General features: G+C 47.4%; 1 protein-coding gene across 1 annotated transcript in view; it reads left to right on the forward strand.

Annotated features, from left to right (window-relative positions):
• Positions 1–4,435: 4,435 nt before the first annotated feature.
• Positions 4,436–25,377, forward strand: part of LOC130020537 (protein FAM13A-like) — a 152,491-nt gene continuing 131,549 nt past the window's right edge. The window contains exons 1-2 of the mRNA XM_056111134.1: positions 4,436–4,568; positions 22,104–22,293. Coding sequence (XP_055967109.1) covers positions 4,542–4,568; positions 22,104–22,293 — 217 coding nt within the window. The 5' untranslated portion in view covers positions 4,436–4,541. The remainder of the gene's footprint in view (positions 4,569–22,103; positions 22,294–25,377) is intronic.

Here is a 25,377-nt window from a genome sequence, read left to right on the forward strand (position 1 = left end):
AAATTTCAATATAGTCAATCTACATGAGGGTTTCGAAATTTTTTCTTTTTCTTTTTCCCGTTCCTGCATTAAGTACTTTTAATAGATTGTATCTTTTAGTCATCCCAATAATCTCACAAAAGACTTTAAACTGCCAAGACTCCCATTGATAAACGGACAAAGAAAATTTATCAAAGATATCAAATACAAAATAACAAATACAGATGATTAATGAGTATTACTTGTATTTTAATTTTACTGGTAATTAAATATCAGATTAAATTTGGAAATCTTTACAAAATATTTAAATTTGGACAATGTGAATTGTAGAAAACAAACTGCTAAAGCCAGTTGTGGTCAAAGACCTTACTTAGTACTTGTTCATTTTCACTGGCATCCAGAAGTTTCCCTTTCAAAAATCTTCATTGAAAATAAACAGGTTGGCTTCGAAGCTTTATGGAAAGCCAGGTATGAGCTGGTCATGATGGGGCGACTGAAACCTCATGGGAAGGGGGGGGCATTCCCGGCTCATCCTTCACGCCCTACCAAGGTCATGAGTTGTCCCCCACGAGCAGCTCTCCGGCATGGCCATGGCTCCAGAGCACAGAAACCAATCTCATAATTATCTGACTCTCAACAGAAATACTTCCAGGCTTAATAAGTAAAATATCAGAAATCCAAAAATAAGTGGCCACTATTGTGGCCGCGTGACATCATTTTATTCTTGTGACCAGCTGTAGAAAACAAATCATTTCAGAATGCCTTTTCAGCATGTCTGATTTGGCGGTGTAAACTCTAAATAATAATGGTGCATGTTTTGTCGAAACAATGAATCTAATCAAAGTAGTTAGAGTGTTAACTAGAATTCATCTGCCTCACAGGCATTGGGAGGGGTGGGGGGGTTATTGGGGTTCTTCGTGGTGAAAAATAAGTATTGGTAAAGGGAAATGTGTTTGATATTTGCATGACCGAGACTTAAATCTGAAAGCTTTGTAACTTTTCCCACAGTGATTCAATAAATAAATAAATATTCGTCGATTGCCTCGTGCAGGCCCCAGTAACGTCTCTTTCATCCTAGCCCTGAGATTATATTCAAGGCTCTTTAGGAGAATGAGACCCATCATTGTTACTGGTATTTGGCATATTGGGTATGCCACGGGGAGTTTGCCAGACTCTGCCGTGTGGGCAGGCTACATTCAATAGCCTGCAAGTTTGTCCAAAGTAGGAATGAGATAATAAGATGTCATAAAAAGATGATGAGATGTCGCGCGGCCACAAACACGGCCACGCGGTTCCGGGAGCTGGATTTTATAGTCTCTGAGTCTTGGCCGTTGATGGGATTACACGGCGCCAGGGGGCCAGGTGGTGGGTGTGACCCCCGCCTACTGGAATTTGGAGGATCTGGGTGGAGGATGCTCGACTCCAATCGGAGTAGGCTTGGAGATCTCGGCCCCGGAACCCGCGTGGCTTTGTCCCTCTGCCAGTACCTTCATGTGTGCGGAGAGTGGTCTCAGCATGGTGGTGGCTGGTCCTGGAGGTCTTTGGCTGGCGGAGCCCTGGTCAGGGTGGGGAGGAAAGCTCAACCCGCTCCCCTCCAAGGGACCCCGGTGAGGAACAGCCAGGCGCAGGGGCAGGGGCAGGAAATAAATAAATAAATAAATAAAATAAACAAAAAATCAGTTTTCTGAAGACAAAAGCATTATGTTTTTTTTTTTATGTTTTTTTTTCTTTTTGGGTTACACCCAGTGATGCCCAGGGGTAACTCTTGGCCCTGCACTCAGAAAGCACTCATGGCAGTGCTTGGGGGACCATATGGAATGCTGGAAATCGAACCCAGGTCGGCCTCGTGCAAAGCAAATGCCCTAACCGCTGTGCTATCGCTTCAGCCTTGAGAAAGCATTATTTAACAATCGTGTCTGGGACCCAAGGAACAGTGCAGTGGCTAAGACACTTGTTCTTGGCTGGCCTGGACTCGATTCCTGGCACCACTAGGAGGGATCCCTGAGCATAGCTGGGTGTGATCTCCAAGCAAATAAAGACAAGCAAACAGAACTTACATGCACCCAAATTCAGAATCCATGTAAACGCCTAAAAATGGATGATGGCTGGAATGAGAGTAGCATTTGCCTTGCTTGCAGCCTACTGGGTTCAATACTCGGCATCCCAGACAGTCCCCTGAACACCGCCAGGAGCAATTCCTGAGTGCAGAGCCAGGAGTAACTCATGAGCTTCACTGGATATGACTCAAAATAGTCAGAATAAATAATGACTAAATTTTATACATAAAAATGTAATACACATTTTTACTATATACATATACTACGTAAATATATTGGGCTGGAGTGATAGCACAGTGGTAGGGCGTTCGCCTTACAAGCGGCCAACATGGCCACCCCGAGTTCGATTCCTCTGCCCCTCTCGGAGAGCCCAGCAAGCTACCGAGAGTATCTCGCCCACACGGCAGAGCCTGGTAAGCTCCCCGTGACGTATTCGATATGCCAGACACAGTAACAACAAAGTCTCCAATGGAGACGTTATTGGGCCTGCTTGAGCAAATCGACGATCAACGGGAGGGCCTTTACTTTATAATATACATTAAAGTGTAAAATATATTAAAGAGAGCAATAATATTATCAACAATATGGCAGAAGGCTTGTGATACAGGTCAAGTGATAACTGAAACAGAAGGATCAGAGATTCAAGTTCATGTTTTTTAAAAAGCATAGCACTGTAGCTCTGTCTTCCCATTGTTCATCGATTTGCTCAAGAGGGCCCAGTAACGTCTCCATTGTAAGACTTGTTGTTGCTGTGTTTGGCAAAGAGAAAAGAAAGTTAGTATGTCAAATGATTCTTGAAGTCCTTTCATTTATCTTCATTCTACTCTTTCATTTATTTTCTATCTGCTTTTTAAGCATCTTCGAACCAAAATATTTGTTCATGCTTTTCCTCCTTCTCCTCACTGGATTATCTCTGGGAGAAGGTGCACTTTTTCCCTTTTTTTTTTTTTTTCATTTGGGGCCACATTCAGTGATGCTCAGGAGAACTTCTGGCTCTGCACTCATGGATCACTCCTGGTGGGGCTCAGGAAACCCTTGGGGGGGGGGTAGAACACTGGTTGGTTACAAGGAAGGTAAGGGAGGGATCTACTCACTGTGCTATCTCTCTAGACCCTATTTTTCTTATTTTTGTCTATAAATTGTGTAGCGTGGTGCCTGGGCCTGGTGGTGTGCTGGTAATGGATATGATTTATAGCTGGGGATGAGGGGCCTTTGGGTAGACAATCTTTTGCTTTTCATCATGGAAGGACATTTCTTACATAACCAGAAACAGAAGATAATTTTTTTTATCATGCTAGAAAAGGGTTCTTTTATGACCTTTTTCTTTCATAATCATCCTAGTTTTTCTAACAGGTGCATGGAAACAAAGGGATATGACTTTTTGTTGTATTTCATGGAGAAGAGATTACTCCTCCTCCTTCCACTTCATTCCTGGTGAGATGGTGCTACTCGGCCTTGTGGAACTGGTCTCTGCAACAGTCCGCGTGTGCGCACAGAAATGCAAGTACCGGGAGCCACAGCACAGCGGGGAAGGCGGTTGCCTTGCCTGCGGCCAACCCAGGTTCGATTCCCAGCATCGCGTATAGTCCCCCGAGCACCACCAGGAGTAATTCCTGAGTGCAGAGCCAGGAGCAACCCCTGTACATTGCCGGGTATGACGCCCCCCACCCCCCGCCAAAAAAAAGGAAAAATAAAAATAAAAAGTCCTGAAGTCCTGTGGCTTGCTTAGTAGGGGTTTCTCTCTTGGCTTTGCTGTGAGTAGTTTTGGTTGACTGTAGATTTTAAGATGCTATCAGATTTGAGGGAGGTCATTCAAAAATTTTTTTTTCAAAAGATCATCCCATTGATTTCCCCCGTTTCTTTCCTTCCTATATTTCCCCTTAAAAGAGACCTTTATTATATAATATTCAGTCTTGGGTGCAAGTGAAATCTTGTACTAGGTTCTAGCATTCTCTTAAGTGTGCCAGTTAATCAACCATCTGACAAAGGAAAAACTGGCATAAACATCAAAATAGGCTAGTCTCTTTCTGACTTATTGGAAAAAGGGTGTGTTCGGTATCAGTTCAACTGCTTGAAAATTGTTCAAGCGCCCGTCGATTTGAAACCTGGACGTTTCATGTGTGCATGTTCTGAGAGACAGCAGGCACATATTAGGGACAGCCACCCCCGACCGAGCGGGCTGGCGTTTTTCCCAGCGTTGCAGCCGGTGGGTCGGAGGAATGAAGCCTCAGCGGGAGGAGGCCGGGCCCGGGCGGTCAGGGCGGTGACGTGAGGGCCGGGCGGGCCAGTACTAGCGGCTCGGGCTCGGGTTTCAGTCGCCGCGGCCACGTGGGGACGGCAGGGGGTGGGGTGCGGCCGGGCCCTCGCGCTTCCCCCAAACGTCGGGGGGCGGGTCCGAGGGGAAGCGGGTGCGCGCGGCGGGATTGCAGCCCCCCCCTCCACCCCCCGCCGCGGTTCTGATGCCCCGGCCCGGCCCGCAGCGGTTCGACGGGGCGTTCCTGCGGGATGGGCGCGGGCGCGCTGGCCGTGCGCGTGAGTACGGGAGGGGCGCGCGGGCCGCGCGCGCGGGAAACGGGGATCCCTGCTGGTTGTGCGCGCGGGGAAACGGGGGTCCCCGCCGCCCGGCGAGCGCGCGGGAAACGGGATCCCTGGTGACTGTGCGCGCGGGAAAGGGGGGGGGGTCCCCGCTGAACGAGCGCGGGGGAAACGGGGGTCCCCGTTGGGGTGCGCGCGGGAAACGGGGGTCCCCGTCGGGCGTGCGCGCGGGAAACGGTCCCCACTGGCCGAGCGCGCCGGGAGCGGGGTTCCCGGTGACGTGCGCGCTGGGAAACGGGGTCCCCGCTGGCGTTGCGCGCCGGGAAACGGGGTCCCCGCGGGTCGAGCGCGCAGAGAAACGGGGTTCCAGCTGGCGTGCGCGCGGAAAACGGGGTTCCCGCGGGCCGTGCGCGCGGTAGGGGGGGTCTCGCGGGCCGTGCGCGCGGGAAACGGGGTCCCCGTGGGCCGTGCGCGCTCGTTGCGCCTCCCCAGCCGCGCCCCGCGCTGGCTCCTGCTGGCCTTTGCCCCCCCCACGGGCAGCGCGCGCGCGCGCCGGGGGCCGGGACTGTCCCTGCCCATAGGCGGGGACTGAGCGTGGACGCGGGGATCGGCCTCTGTACTTTGGGGACGCGTTCAGGCCACCTGACCTTGCTAAGAGGAAGAGTTTTCCTTGCTGTAACGAGGTGCCTTTGACTTGATGGGCCAGAGAGACGCGCCCCCCCCCCCCCCACCCCAACGTTCCCGGGTCCGTTGTGGCCGCCTCCTGGCAGTTTCTAAAGGAACTGTCTGGCGGGATGGAGAGGGAGTGGAAGGAACCTGGCGCCTGAGTCGCCTGAGTCGCCGTGCGACGGGTAGCTCGTCCCTGTCCTTACTTTGATTCTAGCGAAGTCCAGAAGAATCGGTTGGCATTTCTCTTTCGGCCTGGTTGCTGACGGTGAGGAAGCTCAGCTGGTGCGTGTTCAGGAATCTTTGATCAACCCGTGGAACTTCTGATTGTTAGAATACGGGGACATCAATAAATAATGCGTGCACAAAATCCGTGGGGGGATTGTGTGTTGCTAGGACCGAAAAGCAGGCCTTTCAGCAGCCCGGAGATGCCATCTCTTGGTGCCTGAACGCAACCACAAAAGCCAAGAGCTGCCAGTTCTATCCTTTAAAAGAGTGCTACGATGAAAACATTTTTACCGAAAGAAAACGCGTGACAGTATCCTGCATGTTTTTAGTACTAATTGGCATTTATTCCTCGAGGGCATGTTCTTTGTCGCTGGAAGTAATAGACAAGAAATAGCTAATTTATTTTTGCTGTGAGCGCTTGGTCGCTTTTCATCTTACGGTTTCTTGCACAAAGGGGTGACATCCCCAAGTATCGGGAAATCTGTGAGCAGTTTTTGACACGGCCCCAGTGGTCAGCAGTGCTGTGTGGTCCCTCCTCCCGGGGTTTCCCAGGAGAGTTGCAAAGTGGCGCTCCTGCTTTTAGGGCTGAAATTTTTCAGCACTGCCTCACCATGTCGCTTTCCCCCCTTTTCGCTCCGAGGTTTGTAGTGCCCAGGAATCCCGCGGGTTATATTTTATCACTCCTGAGACTTTTCTTTAAAAATCTGATTTTGGGAGCTGGAGCGATAGTACAGCAAGGGGGTCTTTGCCATACGCGGGGCTGACCAGGGTTGGGTCCCCAGCATTCCATACGGTCCCCAAGCACCCTCAGGAGTGATTTCTGAGCGCAGAGCCAGGAGTCAACGCATCGCCGCGTGTAGCCCCAAAACTTAAAAAAAAAAAAAAACACGTTTTCATAAGTGCCGAGTTTTCACCCGGTTCTTGAATTTCTTGGGAAATGCATAAAGACAGAAAATGGACCGAACGATAGAACACATGGTGGCCCTAGCCCTCCTTCCTTCTGGCCCTTTACGCCTGGGCGATGGTACTGGCCTTGTCTGAAACACAGATAGTCAGCCCATGTATTAAATTCCATCCTTCTCCTTAACATTCATTCAAACAATATGTGAAACAAAACCACTTAAGGAGCTAGAGCAATAGCACAGGGGTAGGGCGTTTGCCTTGCACGCGGCCAACCCGGGTTCGATTCCCAGCATCCCATATCATCCCCCAAGCGCTGTCAGGAGTAATTCCTGAGTGCAGAGCCACAAGTAACTCCTGTGCATTGCCGGGTGTGACCCAAAAAGAAATCAAACAAACAAAAAAGCAAAAAAAAAGAAAAAGGAAATTTAAGAACACCATTGCAAACCACAGTGCCTGAAAGGTAAAATGAGATTTTTTTTAAAAAGTAGAAAAGTGTCTGCCATAGAGTCAGGCTGAAGGGGACAGCCCGGGGTGAAGCTGGGGACATTGGTGGTGGAATATGCGCACTGGTGAAGTTGTGTGTGTGTGTGTGTGTGTGTGTGTGTGTGTGTGTGTGCGCGTGTATGGACTTTTAGGTGGCTCGCAGACTGGGTCAACAATGTTTTGTGCTTCTCTTCACCCATGAGCTGTTCCTGTTCTTCTTTGTGTTGTTTCTGAGTTGGGAGTGATCTTCTTAAAGACCCACCAGGCTCCTGGGGTGCTGATTGTAGTTACCTCTTGTGTTTTCACTGCAGTTGTTTCATTTTGCCTATCATAGCCTTCCCTCTTCCGGTTTTATTTATTTATTTTTTATTAGTGAAACACCATGAGGTACAGTTGTAGACTTACACATTTTTGTGCTTGGGTTTCGGTCATACAATGATCAAATACCCATCCCTCCACCAGTGCCCATTTCCCACCACCACAGATCCCAGTATCCCTCCCACCCCCCATCCCCGCCATCCCACCCTGCCTCTGTGGCAGGGCACTCCCTTTTGTTCTGTCTCTCCTTTTGGGTGCTGTGGTCTGCAGAAGAGACATTGGGTGGCAATCATGTTCAGTCCATAGACTACTTTCAGTAGGCATCGCCCATCCTGGGCAGATCTTCCCAGCACCCTTTATTTGGTGCTCCCTTCTCTATCTGAGCTCCCTTTTCCTCTAGCATGTGTGGTTGGCCTCCAAGCCATGGAGTAAAATTCCTGATACTAATCTCGGCCATTCTTGGGTGTTAGTCTCCTATTTTGTTACTTTATGTCCCCCAGATGAATGCAATCTTTCTGTGTCTATCCCTTTCTTTCTGAGTCATTTTACTTAACACGATACTTTCCATGTAGTACCACTTGTACGTAAATTTCATGACTTCATCTTTTCTAAGAGCTGCATAGTACTCCACTGTGTAGATGTACCAAAGTTTCTTTAACCAGTCATCTGTTCTTGGGCATTCAGGTTTCTTCCAGGTTCTGGCTATTGTAAAGAGTGCTGCAATGAACAAACAAGTGCAGATGTCACTTTGACTATACTTTTTAGCCTCTCCGGGGTATATTCTCAGGAGAGGTATTGCTGGGTCAAATCCTCTTCCAGTTTTAAACATCCCTTCTAGATAACCCAGGTCCTCTTGGATTCCCAGTTTCCCCAGCCGTCTGTCCGCAGTGGTACCCTGTATTTAAGGGAGAGGCATGTGGGGCTCAGAGCGGGAGTTTGTGTTTTCTAAAGGCTAAAGAAAGAGCTGGAGCGATAGCACAGCGGGTAGGGCGTTCGCCTTACAAGTGGCCAACATGGCCGACCCGAGTTCGATTCCTCCGCCCCTCTCGGAGAGCCCGGCAAGCTACCGAGAGTATTCGATATGCCAGACACAGTAACAACAAAGTCTCCAATGGAGACGTTACTGGGCCCGCTCGAGCAAAGAAAGAGCAGGTGTAGGAGATTTGTGTGTAAGTTCCCGTGCTATCTCGGGGCGCTCGGCTGTGTGGCTGACTTTGGGCATCAGATCTGGTGAAGTTCTGCCTCAGTTCTCTTGGCATCATCAGCACTCAAGAAATCCACTTGTAGCGTTCACAAAAATTTGTAAGTCTACAACTGTTACCTCATGGTGTTTAAAAAAAAAAAGAAAAGAAAAAAGGGAAAAAAAGAAGAAAATCTTAAAAAAAAAATTTACTTGCCTGCCACCCTGAACTGGTGCTGGCGATGACCTGAGAGTCACTCAGGCCATCTGTCACTTGGACACCTCCACTCATGTAGCCCTCCTGCCTGGGACCCTCAGCCACCTTCTCTGTCCCAGTGTACCTGGGATCTTGGGGTCACAACACAGACAGGGGTATGTGCTAAACAGAAATATTCTGGTCATAGAATGACCAAACCAGCTTTAAAAAATCCTCAAGCTGACCCGGGTCATTCTTAGTACCACATATGGTTTCCCCGAACCCGGCCAGGATCACTGCTGGGTGTACCCGCCCCCAACCCCCCAGCAAACAAAAGAAAACAAGGAACAAAACCATCATGAAGCAGGTTTATTTACTTAGTAAGAGTTTAAGTAGGAGTTTCGAAGCAAGCATCCAGCCCAGTGTCGTACCGTCAGTGCTCGTTGTTAGGGGCTGAGGATTGTAGCCTGTGGTTCAGCCCGCCGACATCCAGAGGCTCTTGATAGAAGAAAGTTGCCCCATTTCCTTTCGTTCTTGTATTCCCTGCCCCGTCAGCAGTTACAATCACGTGACTTTTTCTTTTTGGGTCACACCTGACGATGCACAGGGGGTTACTCTGGTTCTGCACTCAGAAATCACCCCTGGCGGTACTCAGGGGACCATATGGGATGCCGGGAATCGAACCCGGGTCGGCCGCGTGCAAGGCAAACGCCCTACCCGCTGTGCTATTGCTCCAGCCCCATCATGTGACTTTTAAAGAACAAAATATATATATTTTAGACACCAAGGCTTACAAAAGTGTTACTGATGTGGTTTCATACACAAAACATCCCAGTTCCACACCCTTCCCACTGGGCTCTGCTTCCTACTGCGTTTCTGTCACCGTTGAGCATTTGTCATTCCTCTGTTCTGTTTCTTTAGACTCCACATACGAGAGTGATCACTCTGTATCTGTCTCTCTCCTTCTGCCAAACTATATCAGCATGATACTTTCCGGATCGTTCATGTAGCAGCGGATGACATCATTTCATTTTCTTGTGGAGCGACAGCACAGCGGTAAGGCGTTTGCCTTGCACGCAGCCAGCCCGGCCGACCCGAGTTCGATTCCTCCACCCCTCTCGGAGAGCCCGGCAAGCTACCGAGAGTATCTCGCCCACACGGCAGAGCCTGGCAAGCTCCCCGTGACGTATTGGATATGCCAAACACAGTAACAATAAGTCTCACAACGGAGATGTTACTGGGCCTGCTCGAGCAAATCGATGAACGACAGGAGGACTGTGTTTGTTTGTTTTGTGTTTTGTGAGTAAGATCCCATTGGGTCTATGCATGGTAGTTTCTTCATTCATGCATCTTCTGTTCGTGGGTATTTGTGTTGTTTCCAGATTTTAGCTCTTGTGAATGGTACTGCAGGGAACAGAGGAGCATAAATGTCTTTTTCTGAATAGTTTCTGGGTCCTTAAGGTAGATGCCCAGATGGAGTTGCTGGGTCATGTGGAAACATGATTCCTAGTTTATTCAGAAGTGCCTGTGATGTGTGACAAAAAGGCTGAATCATGACAGTCCCACCAACAGTGAGTCAGGGTCCTGAGGTTGGAGCAATAGTTGGGTCTTTGCCTTGTCCGTGGCCTACCCAGGTTTGATACGGTCCTGAGTCCACCAGGAGCCATTCCTGACCTCAGTGCCAGGAGTAAGCCAGTTGTGGCCTCAAAACAAGACAAAACAAATCAGTGTTCCTTTACTTGCCGAATCCACTCCAGTGAAGTTTTACTTTTTTATTGTGTGTACCAACCTCGTGAGATGATATCTCATTGTTGTTCTGATTTGCATTTCCCTGAGAATGAATGATTCAGTGTTTGATTCATATACCTTTTTATTATTGCTATATTCAGGGGACCATATGGGATGCTGGGAATTGAACCCGGGTTGGCCGTGTGCAAGGCAAATGCCTTACCGGCTGTGCTATTGCTCCAGCCCTCTTTGTAAATTTTTTTAGTGACTGATCTTTTTCTTGCTTTAAGGGGTGTGTTGAGATCCCCTGCAGTGATTGTGTTGCCATTAATGTATGCTTTGAACTCTTTTAATAACTATTTTGCATTTTTGAGGGCCTCTGTGTTGGGTGCATATAGATTGATGACAATTTTATTTTCTTGTTGGATTGATCCCTGATCAGTATATAATATCTGTCTTTATATTTTGTTACCCTTTATCGTTGAAGGTGTATGTATCACATAAAGAATACTTTTGTCTGCACTGCTGACTGGGGCTTCTTCCTGCAGACTTTCATGCTAAGCTTTTTTTGCCTTTCTATCTGGTGTGAGGGTCTTGAAGTTATACCGTAGATGAGTGCACCTTAAATTTTTCCACTTGTCAACCCTTTTTTTGCTAAGAAACTCAACTTAGGTCAAGCGCTATCAGAAGCACCTGGATTCTTTATACGTTTGATTTTAAATTAATTTTGAGCTGTTGTGTGTGTTCAGAAACTTTCCACTGTTGATACATATTTTTTGCAGTAACCTAACCCCCATATGAACTCACCCACCGTGTAACACTTTGGAGTATAGCTCCTTGAACCGCCAATGGACCAGTGTTTGAAGGCCACTGGTATAAATGAATAGAAAAAAAACCCAAACAAACAAAACCCAACCAGTCACTTTATTTCTTTTAATTAATGAGTTCAGATCAGTTAGATGATTCTTGCTATGTGAGGCTTACTTTCTGCCGTTCTATATTTGAATTTGCTGCTTGTTTTATATTTCTGTTGTTTTTCTCTCAGTTTTTAAATCTGCATTTTTGTGTGGAGAGTTCCTTGGTGATTCTCCCCATATCTTCATATTTTTTCCTAAACATCTTCCCTTGAGATTTTTGTTTTGTGGTTTTCATGGGAACTATATCATATTTTTATGCTTAGAAGGTTCTTTGAGTGCTGGTAACAGGCTCATCATCATCTGAGCATATGAGTTTTTTTCTTTATCATTTTTGTACTGTGTCATAATACATGTGTTCCCTTTAGTGCATTCCTCTATATCCCACTGTTCAATATTTCATAATCTTTTGTTTCTCCTATTTTAAAGCATTCCTTTTGGTACTTCTTGTAGATACTTCTTGTAAATCACATAGCTTTAGTTTATCTGAAAAATCCTTTGTTTTTCCATCATGACAATTTTTTTTTCTTTTTGGGTCACACCCGGCAATGCACAGGGGTTACTCCTGGCTTTGCACTCAGGAATTACTCCTGGCGGTGCTCTGGGGACCATATAGGATGCTGGGAATCGAACCCTGGTCGGCCCCATGCAAGGCAAACACCCTACTTGCTGTGTAATCGCTCCAGCTATCATCATGACAATTTTTTTAGAGTGAAATATTCTTACCTGACAATTTGCCTTTTTTTTTTTTTCTGCCTTTGAACCACACCTGGTGATGCTTGGGCTCTGCACTCAGGAATCACTCCAGATGGTGCTTGGGGGGCCATAAGGGATGCCAGGGCTGGAACCCAGGTGGGCTGAGTGCAAAGCAAGTAAGCCTGGTCCTATGTGCGCTATCTCCCGTGCTCTCAGGCCCAGAGTTTGCCTTTCTGCAGTGTAAACATATCATTCCACACTGCACTCTGTTTGCTGAGCTGTCTGAAGAAATCCTGTAAGAGGTGTCTTTGTGTGTTTCTATTTTCTTTCCCTTATAGCGGTCAATGCATTTATCACTAGCTTCTGATCATCTAATGACGGTGTGTCTCGGAGTAGGACCTTTGGACGCAGATGCAGCGTTCCTCTCAGCTTCTTTGACACCCTGGGTTCTTTGGGAAGTTCTCAGCTCTTGTTCCTTGAAAATGGACTCCAGTCCTTTCCTGCTGTCTTCACCAGTCATTCCCAGAGCTCTAATGTTTGCCCCTCTTTGGAGGCCGATGCTTGTCAATACATGTCCCTCTCTCTCTTTTCTGCTTTTGCAGACTCGGTCTGATTTTCATCCTCAGTTTCTGATACTCTTGATGTGTTTGTGCGGCTGTCCTTCTGCACATCTCCTGTGTTTGGAGCTCTCTTATTTTGAACGTCTGGGATTTCTGGGATGAGTGAGACTCCTTCTCCGTTCATTGTTTCCTCCACCACTTCCTTTTCTTTCTTTTTCTCCATGACCTGGTTGACTTTGCCTGAGGAATTACCTGCAGATTTTTTATTTTTTTTTTAATCCCGGGCTCGGGTGCCGCTTCGCTTGTCTTCCTGCAGGTGGCGCTGTGACCTTAATGTTCTTTTGTTTCTGTAACAATGGGGAGGACCAGGGTCCTGAGGATAGGAAAAGTCACGTGGTTGGTGACAGGGTTGCCAAGGAAACCGCTCCGCAGGACACTCCAGACACTCCTGCCCAGCAACAGCGGCAGCCACCCCCGCTGGGCGCCGGCTCCCAGTGGCCACGGTGATGGGTGTGGGAGGGGCCGGAGGGAGCTGAGTCCTTTTGTCCCCAGCCTGATGCTGCCAACTGCGTGGCCTCTTGCAGCTCTGAAGAGTGTCTGTTATTTCTGCCTGTGGATGTTGGCTGCTGTGTGCCACCCCGCCCCCATCCGTCCCTCCCTGCTGCTTCCACGGATGCAGGGTTTGTCTCTGGGGTCTTCTCCCGGGCCTTGGAGTTGATTTCTGGTTCTGCTTGGGGTGGGGCGGTGGGCCTGGCATCTAGGCTGCCCTTTCTGCCAAGAGTCTGCCCAGGGGTGAGGAGAATTCGTCTTGTTTGAAGGAGATCAAGGAACATACATGTCACAGGGCCTATTCTCCTCTGCTCTCAGCATAAACGTTTTCGTTCCCATGCCCAGCCAGGAGGCTGGCCCCTTTGATCCTCACCAGCCCCTGTCTGGGGTCGGCTTTAGGCGTCCGGCCTTGGGACTTGCACTGCGGCCATCCGCATCCCTGTATCTCGGTAGGCTGGAGATCCCAGAGGGATCTTCCCAGGCTTCTCTCGGGATTATCCAGCAGCCATCTGGAGTGTGTGGGGTCCTAACAGTGAGATTCCATGCAAGTTTGCTTTCATTCTGGTTTTCTTGTCAGTCTATAAAGTCCCGAGTTTTCTGTTTGCTTCTGAGCATAAAAATTATTTCAGGGCTGGAGCGAGAGTACAGCAGGCAGGGGCGCTGGCCTTGCACAGGACTGACCTAGCTAGGTTCCGTCCCCAGCATCCCGAATGGCCCTCCGAGCACCGCCAAGAGTGATTCCTGAGTGCAGAGCCAGGAAGCTGCCAGTTGTAGCCCCAGAACAAACAAAAAATTATTTCAGAGTACCTTTTTGAATTGGAGGAGTGTGTGTGTGTGTGTGTGTGTGTGTGTGTGTGTGTGTGTGTATGTGTGTGTGTGTGTGTGTGTGAGAGAGAGAGAGAGAGAGAGAGAGAGAGAGAGAGAGAGAATATGTGCATGCGTGTGAGACTCTGTGTGTGTGTGTGTGGGGGGGGGGGTTACAAAACAGAAATTCTGGCTAACTTAAGCCCGAAGCAAGTTTGCTGGAAAGTTCTAGAATGGCCAGCACATGGAAGGAACAGCAGAAGAACCAGGACGAGAAGGGGCAGCTCAGGTTCCCGACTGGGTGCTGTGATGCTGGGGACATGGTTTATCCTGTAGTTAACCTATGCTGCAGCCGGGGTTAGTTTGCTCCAGTCTTCTCTGTCCTGTGACAGCCACGGATGCTTGAGTGGCAGCAGGGGAGAAGGTCTCTGAGTTCCTGGGACTCCTGGCCCCGTCTTTGCTGCAGACAGAGCGGTTGCCTAGAGGCCCAGCTTTGTGGCCCTGTGACCAGCACCTGCAGGCTATTCGTGCGTAGCTCACGCCCAGCACTGAGCTTGCGGTAGACCAGTTGGCTGCAGCCTTTCTGCACTGCTGGCCGGCCACAGTCCTGGAACTGGAGTGGAAAGACACCGGTCTCGAGGGTCTGTCTTATCAACACTTTACAAACAGGATGCAGTCATTCCTCCAGAGTTAGGCTATGCTATGGAAAAGAGGGTCATTGGGAGCTAGATGGCCACAAAGCGGCCGGTCTTCACTGCAGGGCTAGTGTGATGTGTTTTGTTAGCGAATTACTGCATAAGTGAAGGAAAAATAGAACAAGGTCATCAATAGATCCTTATACAGAAAAATGTTGATATAAAATGCAGGACATGGGGTCTAGCCCCTTCTCACCAAGGTGACAATGGCTTTCTGGGTCCTGATCTTCTTGTGTTTTGTTTTGTTTTGTTTTGTTTTAATTTGGGGTCACACCTGGCAATGCTCAGGGGTCATGCTGGACTCTGCATCGGGAGTGACTCCTGGCAGTGCTTGGGGGTCTATATGGGATGCTGGAAATCAAACGTTGGTGGGTTGTGTACAAGGCAAGTGTCCTTTTTCCTGTACTGTAGCTCTGGCTCCTGGCCTTCTTGTTAAGGTGGTATAAGCACGAAATTCTCCTTAAAGGGCTTTCCAAGGTGAAATCCCAAGACTGCCTGTTTCTTCCCCACCTTTTGTTTCTTCAGATTTTGGATGAGGTACGATTGGCCCACACCTGGCATAAGTACTCTGCATGCAGGACTTGGGGGTCACTCCCAGTGGGAGTGGGGAACCATCTGGTGCCTGGAACTGAACTTGGAGCTCCTGTATGCAAAGCACATGCCCCAGCTCATTAAAAAAGCAGTTTCCTTTTCTTATTGTGGTGGCCTGCATTGTTTTTGTACACAGAATCTTTAAAATCATATCAGAATATATGGAAAAAATTTTGTTGGGGAGACATGTGGACTACACTCAGCGATGCTCAGGGGTTCCTCTGGGCTCTGCACTCAAGAATTACTCCTGGTGGTGTTCAGGGGATGCAGGAGATTGGATTTGGGGTGGCTACGTCATGACAAGTGAGCTACCCACTATACTATCTCTCTACTCTTGCAAAAAAAATAAGTTCTTAGTTCAGAATACTTAAGTTAGTGACTTGTGATGGTTGTAGCTTGTTAAGAAAGATGTATATTTGAAGGGAACTTAAAACTCCAAAGAAACTGACATTTTAAGAGGGGATGATGTTATCCTTATACGAATCAAAATTATTTCAGTTTGATTATAAATGCCTCTTCATTTCTAGTTCTTTTTCTTTAGGTAAAGGAATAGTGAATATTCTTACTCATCTTTTACAGATTTTGTTTAACTTCAATTTCCTTTTTTGTTTTGTTTTGTTTTGTTTTTGGGCTACACCCAGTGGTACTTAGGACTTCCTCCTAGCTCTGTGTTCAGGGATCACTCCTGGAAGTGCTCAGGAGACTGTATGAGGTGCCAGGGATCGAGCCTGAGCCAGCTACATGGAAGGAAAGCATCTTACCTGCTGTACTGCCTCTCCAACCCCAGAATATTTGTTTTAATCTGTTGTACGTTTAAAAATTCTTTTGTTACTAGCTACACGAAGTAGCACAGTAGTTAAAGTAGAAACTGCTCGAAGCATCTCACCCGGAGTTCCTGTTACTCAACTCTTCTGCTCGACCAGATGAGTGATCAAAACTTCACCTGTAATTTTTGGTCACCAAAGAATCAATTCATGTATCTGCCAGTGTAGCTGCTTTGTCGTGCCTGTTTCTAAGCTCTATTTCCTTTTTAAAAATATAGTGCTAGCCTGAATTAGGTTACCAATTAAAAACAATCAACTCTTCCTTCATTACTATGATTACGTGTACATGCACCGTGTAGTGCGGCTCTGTATTGAGTAAACAGGTAGTTTAATTTGCAATCACTTCAGAGCGGGGGAGGTTAATTGCACGTCTCTTATTTGAACCCTCTCTAAGCCGTAATGTCAAGACTGTTTGTTTACTCATTGATTAGCAGGAAGCGCGGCGTGACTGCTGGGTTCTGTCCTCGGGAGAGGCAGGTGTGCACCTGGGAGTGGGACAACTCCAGCAGAACCAACCGGAATTCCAGGCCTGACACTCCGATACACACAGAACTTCGGGGACTTTGATACTTCCTACACAAATTAGTTGCTCTCTTTTCTGACTCAGTCATTTTATATCTGGAGATTTGGGCCTTTAGTCCCCCTTCACCCTTCCTGACCGCCTCCTCAGTGTTTCATGCAGTTTTATACAATTCATAGGATGACAGTTCAGACTTCCATGCTATGGACTCTGTGTGAGACGTCGGTTTGTTTGTTCGTTTGTTTGTTTGGGGAGAGCCACACCCAGTGGTACTCAGGAGTTACTCCTGTATCTGCACTCAAGAATTGGGTCAGGGACTGTAGGAGATGCCAGGGATGAAAACTGGGTCGGCCGTGTGCAAGGCAAGTGCCCCCCACCCCCCCACTGGACTGTCTCTCAGAGCCTATTTTTTTTTTTATTTTTGCGTTTTGGGTCACACCCGGCGATGCACAGGGGTTACTCCTGGCTTTGCACTCAGGAGTTACTCCTGGCGGTGCTCAGGGGACCATATGGGATGCTGGGAGTCGAGGGTCGGCCGCGTGCAAGGCAAACGCCCTCCCCGCTGTGCTCTCTCTCCAGCCCCAATGTCTCTCAGAGCCCAGATGCCCATTTAGAGTTCTCCCTTTCTTCTTGTTGTGATGGTCTTTTTTTTCAATTGTTTATTCATTATTTAATTGAATCATCATGAGCTACAGTTACAAAGCTTTCATGTTTGAGTTTCTGTCATACAATGATCGAACACCCATCCCTCCACCAGGTACATTTTTCTACCACCAGTGTCCCCAGTATCTCTCCCCATCCCTTCCCTCCTCCTGCCTCTATGGCAGACAGTTTCCCCTATACTCCCTCTCTCTGCTTTTGGGCACTGTGGTTTGCAGTGCAGATACTTGAGAGGCCATCACGTTTGGTCCTTTGTCTACTTTCAGCACACATCTCCCATCCCGAGCGATCCGTCCAGCCATCACTGACACAGTGATCCCTTCTCTATCCCAGCTGCCTTCTCCCCCAGCGCATGAGGCAGGCTTCCAACTATGGAGCAGTATTTCTGGCCCTTGTGTCTACTGTCCTTGGTTGTCAGTCTCACGTTATGTTATTTTTTTTTTGGGGGGGGGGTCACACCCAGCAATGCACAGGGGTTACTCCTGACTCTGTAACTCAGGAATTACTCCTGGCGGTGCTCAGGGGACCATATGGGATGCTGGGAATCGAACCCAGGTAGGCCAAGTGCAAGGCAAACGCCCTACCTGCTGTGCTATCGCTCGAGTCCCATGTTATGTTATTTTAGATTGTTGTGATGGACCTAGAGGCAGGGGTGTTGCAGGTTCTAGCTGTGGTTCACACCCCCAGGTGTTGTGCTCACCCTGTGGCTCTGCCTTGCCCAGGCATGTGCGTGCCCAAGGTTCCCCCCAGGCCAGTGCTCGTGTCTGAGCCCCGAGCTGTGCTCCAGCTGCAGAGAGCAGAGATATAGGGATGGTGGTCGGTGCCATGGCAGCATCAGGGACAGAACATGAGCCTCATGGCACACTTGGGGCCATCGTCCAGCTCTCCACACATTTTTAAGTACAGAGGATTCTCTTCCTTCGCAGGTTCGGTTCCGGCACTACCTAGGGTACCCCCAGCTCCGCCAGGAGTGAGCCCTGAGCACCACAAGACATGCCCCCAAACCAAAACAAACTCACCTTTATCATTTAAAAGCCATAATTATGTATTTTGGGAATTAGAAGTAAATGGAGGAACATTAGCTCAATAGCTGGGTTTGGATGAGACTTTCACCAGTTCTGTGACTTTCAGCCAATTACTTGCCTTTGATACTATATTATCTTTGACTCTAAAGTGAGGGTACTATTTCTACTTTTAGAGTGAAACAGCTATATAAACTTGCTCTTACCAACAAAAGGTTTTTTTTTTATTTATTTTTATTAGTGAGACACCATGAGGTACAGTTGTAGACATACAATTTTTTTGTACTTGGGTTTCAATTATACAATGATCAAACACCCATCCCTCCACCAGTGCCCATTTCCCACCACCACGGATCCCAGTATCCCTCCCATCTCCCCATCCCCCCATCCCACCCTGCCTCTGTGGCAGGGCATTCCCTTTTGTTCTCTCTCTTATTGGGTGAACAACAAAAGTTTTTAACTAAATATGTCTTGTCCGTGATGTCTTTAAAAAATTCTTCTTAGTTAAGTAAATAGTCTTATTGAAAGACATTTACTTAGATAAATTTCCCTTATCCAAGCAGTTAGATAAAATTTACCTAGAGAAAAGTGTGGGGGTGAGACAAGAGAACAAAATGTAAAAAAAAAAAAAAATTAAAAATTAATAAAATCGTGAAAAAGAAAAGAACACTGTCTTCTCCAGAGGCCATAGTCCACGTTGTTGTCCTAGGAGCAAGTTTCGTCAACAGCGGGCAAGTGGCACTCTGCCTTTTAGAGCAGAGAAAAAGCAGAATGGTGACCTGGGAGAGAAAAATGATCACAATAAATGGCCACATCCTCCTCCTTCCGGTGTCCAGGCCTGCCCTTCTGGGCACAGGAAGTCATCCCGGCCAGCCTGGCTCTGTCCCGAGAGCTGGGAACGCTGCGTATCCTTGTCTTGCAGGTGGGAATCTGAGCAGGCAGGACCCAGGCTTGCCTGAGGCTCACCGCTGACCAGAGCAGGATGCTGTCGCAGATGGCAGGAGTCTGGTTCCTCTGTCTACCCTGTGCCCCCTGGTCTTTCCCTTAGAGAGGAGGGAGGGGGAAGTAGGTGTCAGCTGTTTTCCAAGCTCCCTTTGAGACTGTGTTCAAAGCTTCATGATACCTGGTGATTGTTTGACTGCTTCCCCCGCCCCCATAGACCTTGGGACTGAAATTTCCACATATTCAAACTAGTATTTCGAAACCCACAAGAAAAAATAATTAGTGGTTACAAATTTGACTGAATAAATGCTGAGTTCTTTGAATAAGAGAGATCGCATTTCCTGGCAGATGTCCCCCTGGCAGGAGCTCATGTTCCTGTCTAGAACACAGGCAGTTGGAAAACCCAGGTATGCGGGACTTGTGACTGAAATCTCCAGGCTCTCATGGAGTGGGGAATGGGTGACCTCCCCCATCTCCTCGTCCTTCTGGAAGCCTGGTAGTCAGGCAGACAAACCACCTCCCATGCCATAGAAGCTCATTAATGACCACGATCCAGAGACTCACAAATAAACCTCTCGAAAGAGAGCAACACAAAAGCAACATGCTGCAGAGATGATTCCGGACTCCAAAGTCACCGTCCAGTTAAAAAAGAAAAATTAAATTAACCTCAGGGGTTTCACCGTATTTAAAATGTTAGAATTCCTGGAGCGACATCTCACACTCTACACAGCTGTTGTACCAAGACAAGGGCTTAGAGGCTCCAGGGTGAGATTCCACAAGCTTCGCACTTTTTGCTCTAAGGAAACTTTTTGGGATCACTTTGAGTGGATTATTTATAACAAGCAATACAAAATAAATAATTTAGGTCCTGTTTTGGGGGCAAACTTTGGGGTTTGGGGTGGGGAAACATTCGAAATATGGTGGTGAGAAGGGATAATAGTGGTGGGATGGTGTTGGGATATTAAATGTAATAAATTATTGTGAACAACTTTATAAAATTTAAAAACATAAAATGCAAGCAGGCCCCTGGTCTGTATTGAGACTTCACATTTCCCCCAACAAGTAGAAAATCTAGCTTCCAAATATGATTTATGAGAAGATGCCCAGGTCTCAGTGGAAGTCTTTTTCAGCATGGCTTACTTCTTAAACACAAACTGAGATCTCAGGGTCCCTGTACGCAATCAAAATTATAGCATTAGCTTGGTGTCTTTGTCTTGGGGACTTGTGGCACTTGTCATAGCTTGCTTCTATACTTGTATGCAAACGACTCTGTGATATCAATAGGAATTTAAATGAAGAGGCAATCTTAGGATTGGAAGAAACTTTGACCAGTTCTGTGACTTTTAGCCCATTACCTGGCTGTGATAGTATATTTTCTTCAACTGGAGGTAATATTTCTGCTTTTGGAGTGAAGCAGATACATGAGCGTGCATTTACCAAATTTATACTCTCGGGGCTGGAGAGTTAGTACAGAAGAGAAGGCAGTGGACTTGCACCAGCTCACCTGGGTCTTGTCCCGACACCACGGATGGTTCCCCAAGCACTGACAGGTGAGATCCCTGAGCACAGAGGCAGGAGAAATCCCTGAGCACCACCAAGTACGGTTCTCTTCCCCAAAGATTTATACCTCCCTTAGTTGCTGCAGTCATTCTCCAAAAGTGAAAATACCTCTCACCTGCTGCATCAGGTCCCAGAGAAAACTTTTTGCACCCCTTCGGTGTTTAGACTCCAGATATTTAATTTCCATGTAGGATATACTTTACTTTCGTAGGACACACTTTAAAAGAAATGCCCTTACTTAGTTCCAGTAAGCCATATTCAAACTGAGTTCTAATAACACTTCCTTAGGATGAGGATCTGTCCCAAGCAATTTGAAGCGCCTTCCTTGGTCTGAGGACTATAATTTGAGTTGACAGAGTCAAAGTTCATGGAGAGATTGCATTTATCTGGGGAACATAAAGTAACAAAATAGGAGACTAACACCCAAGAATAGCTGAGATAAGTACCAGGAATTTTACTCCATGGCTTGGAGGCCAGCCGCACACTCTAGGGGAAAAGGGAGCTCAGATAGAGAAGGGAGCACCAAATAAAGGGTGTTGGGAGGATCCTCCCAGGATGGCAGATGCATGCTGAAACTAGACTATAGACCCAACATGATTGCCACGGAATGCAAACCATAGCACCCAAGAGGAGAGAGAGAACAAAAGGGGATGCCCTGCCACAGAGGCAAGGTGGGGTGGGGGGGGAATGGGGGGGCGGGAGGGATACTGGGATCCGTGGTGGTGGGAAATGGGCACTGGTGGAGGGATGCGTACTTGATCATTGTATAATTGAAACCCAAGCACAAAAATTTGCAAGTCCACAACTGTACCTCATGGTGTTTCACTAATAAAAATTAAAAAAAAAAAAAGTCAAAGTTAGAGCTGTAACTTCTGATAGGTACAGTCTTGTTGGAAAAAAAAAAAACGCTTAGTCATGTTTCCAATGCAGAACATCTTCTGTTTGGATATCATTTGTTGGTGTTTCAGAGAAAGGGCGTTTTAAACCTGCACAAAGACGGGCTTGACTTTTCTTAGCCAAAACATTTCTGATAGATCTGACCCAATCAGGCCATTAAAATCTACATTTATGTGTCTTCCTAACACTGCAAGTCACGCGACCTTCCAGTGGCACCTAGCTCAGTGTTCAGCCTTAGAAACAGTGCCTTGTGCCAGCACCTGCGTGTGGGGGTGTCGTGTGCTAAACCGCTGTTGTATTTGCCCTGAACTGGGTGCTTCTCAGTCACACCCTGGTCACTGTAGTAACATCTCTTAGATACTGCAGTGTATTGCGCTCTCCTAGCGACAGTTGAGTTGTGGCTTTGGGTTTCTCGCTCCGATCATCCTACCCGGGTGCGCCCCGGATGGGAGAGAGGTTCGAGGCTCTCCCTCGCTGCGGAAGGGTGCTGGGCCGGGCTCCCGATGCTGGCGTTCTCCTCCTGGTGTCCCTGCTGCTCCATGCAGGCCCCCGTGGGCTCGGTGGCTGACTGCTCTTTCTTCTCACGTTCTTTCAAGCGGAGGAAGGCCACGGCCCGGCTGAAGGAGGACCCGGGAGGGGGCCTGGCCGAGCCGCCCGGCCCACAGAATGGTTCCTGCAGCCAGAAGGTCTTCGGGGTCCCTCTGCAGGAGCTGGAGCAGCGGGGACTCACTGAGCATGGGGTCCCTACTCCGGTGAGAACCCTGGTCGACTTCTTGACGGAGCACGGTGAGTGCACACACGGCTCGGCTCTGCTGCTTTACAGCTCTTTGGGGTGCATGAAACAGGTGGTCAGCATGAATCAGCTCCCGGCACACTCGGCTGTTCCTGAAAACACCTTCACTGCAGCATCAGATTATTGTCTAACGTGCTTTTTCCCTCTTGAAGAGAATGTTGAGAGTATTCTTGGGGCTGGAACAGTAGTGTAAGTGGTAGGGCATCTACTCAGTGCGAAGTTGACCCTCGTTCCATCCCTGGCACCCCGTCTGGTCCCCTGAGGCTGCCAAGAGTCATCCCTGAGCACCGCTGGGTGTGGTCCAAAAACTGAAAGAGAGGGAAAAAATTATTCTTTGCTGCTGTTGTGCTGTTTTTTTTTTTTTTGAGGGGACGGGGGTCATACCCACTGGTCGTCAGGGCTTGCTTGTGACTCTGTACTCAGAAATCACTTCTGACAGTGCTCTGGGACCGAGGTGCTGGGGAATTGAGTCCAGGACACTGCATGCAAGGCAACTGCTTTACCCCTGGACTCTCTCCAGGCCAGCATTCTTTATGTTTACATTATTGTGACTGTTCTGACTTTAATAAGTGACACGTCTAACTTGAAATGATTTCCAGCTTGAAGTTCCCAAATGTTTTTGGTCTCTTATACCTTTTTAGGAAAAAGCATCAGTCAACTCTTTCTTTTCTTCTGAACAAACCAGGACATTCCCCCTGAATGCCCCTACCTTCATCAGGGCCTGCTGCCATCCTGGGATCATTCCAGTGCCCCCCCAGGGAGGAGTGGAGGTGGGGGGCTCACACTTGCCTGAGCTCCAGACTGTTCGAATATTAACAGGGAGTTCTCTTGATTCACTGCATTCCAAGCGATGGTGTTTTATTATAACGTACTGCTGTAGGCTTCCCAGTTGCAGTCAACAAAGAACAAAGAACTCTTACCAGGTGATCTGGTTTCTTTCATACACTCACAGTGGATACCAAGGAAAAAACAGGGTCTGCAGTCTGTGGTACTGGGGGTTCCCTTTCCCTTGGGATGATTTAAGCATGTAGAACTTTTGGGGAGTGAATGGTCTAGGCTCTGTGACAGAAAGATGCATGCAATTCATCTCTTTGTTATTTAGGATGGGTTGCTTCATAGCTCAGTTTTTACGATTTTATCAAAAATAGATGTCAAAACCTAGAGAATCTGGAAAACTTTCTGCATACTCTACATTCATTGTGTTTTTTTGTTTGTTTTTTGGGCCCCACTGGTAATGCTTGGGGCTTATTCTGGCCCTGAGTTCAGGGATCACTCTTCTTCATGGGGCTTGGGGAACCACATGTGGTACCGGGGATTAAACCTGGATCGGCCATGTGCAAGACTAGTGCCCTACCCACTGTACTCTCTCTCTCTGGCTCCTTACATTCATGTTCTTTAAACAGGAGAAGTAGGATGGGAGAGTTCTAAACTATTTAACAAATATCTAAAAGCTTTCAGGGGCTGGAGAGATAGCACAGCAGGTAGGGCTTTTGCCTCGCACGCGGCCGACCCAGGTTCGATTCCCAGCATCCCATATGGTCCCTTGAGCACCACCAGGAGTAACTCCTGAGTGCAGAGCCAGGAGTAACCCCTGTGCTTCGCCAGGTGTGACCCAAAAAGCCAAAATAAATAAATAAATAAAAGCTCCGCTGGCTTTAAAAAAAAAGCTTTCAAAGGTTTGATAGGAAAGTGTCGAGATGGGACTTTGGTTTTTTAAAAAACATTTTCTTTCTTTATTGAAAATTTCTAATCTTATGCAAGACTGGAAGACTCCTTGCAGAAGAGAATAGACATTTTGAGAGGATTTTCTGGTGGTGTTTGTGGAGATTCAATGCTCAAACAAAGAGACATCAAAGAAACCTGTTCGGGGACCCTGAAGCACAGTACAGCGCTGGTGGAAACCTTGTACCAAGAAGCAGTTTGTTCCCTCGAGAGGAGAGGCCATCCCTCTGGGCAGGGACTTCATGGCAGAAACCAAGGGCCACAGAAGTCAAGAGCTTTGGCTAAAACATCAGTGAAACCCTGGCACTAACGATGTAGATGACAAATCAGTGTTCTGTTGGGAAAAATGAAACTTGCAGTTTTACCCTGTCGGAATTATCTTTTTGTTTTTGAATAAGCTGCAAAGAGCAAAAATCTTAAAGAGTGGCTCACAACTGTGCTCTTTTGAATACAACCTGCCAGCAGTTGAACACACAAGGAATTACGCACTGCATGGTAGGAAAATGGAGTGTTGGCCTCAGGTTCTGGGAACCAGAAGCTGTTAAATTTGAAACATCAACCCGACTCATTTACACACTCAGTGACAGTTAAAACACTATTCTACCATGAGCATTCTACTTATTTAGATACAAATGGATCTCTAAGTAATCCATCTCATATTTTAATAGGTTTGTTTAGTGCAGTGCATTTGGTGACCTTCCAAAATAATTTTTAATTTGGCATAATCAGTGTTCTGCTATTTCCTCCAAAAGTACTTGACTAGTATAGTCTTGTGAGGTTATTAATAATGTAAAATCATTTTTGTATATTTTTAATTTTTAAAAATTCAGTTGAAGTTCACTTACATGGCTAAAATGCAGGATTTTATGAATGAAAATCTCCCTCAAAACCTGTCTCCTCCCAGGAACAAGAGAGCTACACTTAACATGAATAAAACATGCCATGCATTCGAGTCCTTTTAAAATACAATAGAATAATTTAAAAGTTATTCCTTTTCACATAAAGACCTTTATTCGCTGATTCTTCTTTCCCCATCCCTGACCCCAGTACTCTGTTCTGTTCCTTACGTGTGTGTACCGGTTGTATTACGTGTTTTAATGATTGGCATCTGATTGTTTCTTGTCTTTAGAGACTACAAATGCCTATCTGTGACTACATGTGACGACTACAATGACAGCCTTTGAGAGGTGTCATTACAACACACCTAAGTGTATCTGACTTTCTGAAAGTGACCTGCTGGGTCAAAGGATAGATGCATTTATAGCCTGGCAAGCTCCCCGTGACATATTGGATATGCCAAACACGGTAACAACAAAGTCTCCAATGGAGACGTTACTGGGCCCGCTTGAGCAAAT

Source organism: Sorex fumeus, unplaced genomic scaffold (genome assembly GCF_029834395.1).
Source record: "Sorex fumeus unplaced genomic scaffold, SorFum_2.1 ptg000013l, whole genome shotgun sequence".
Taxonomy (NCBI): Eukaryota; Metazoa; Chordata; class Mammalia; order Eulipotyphla; family Soricidae; genus Sorex; species Sorex fumeus.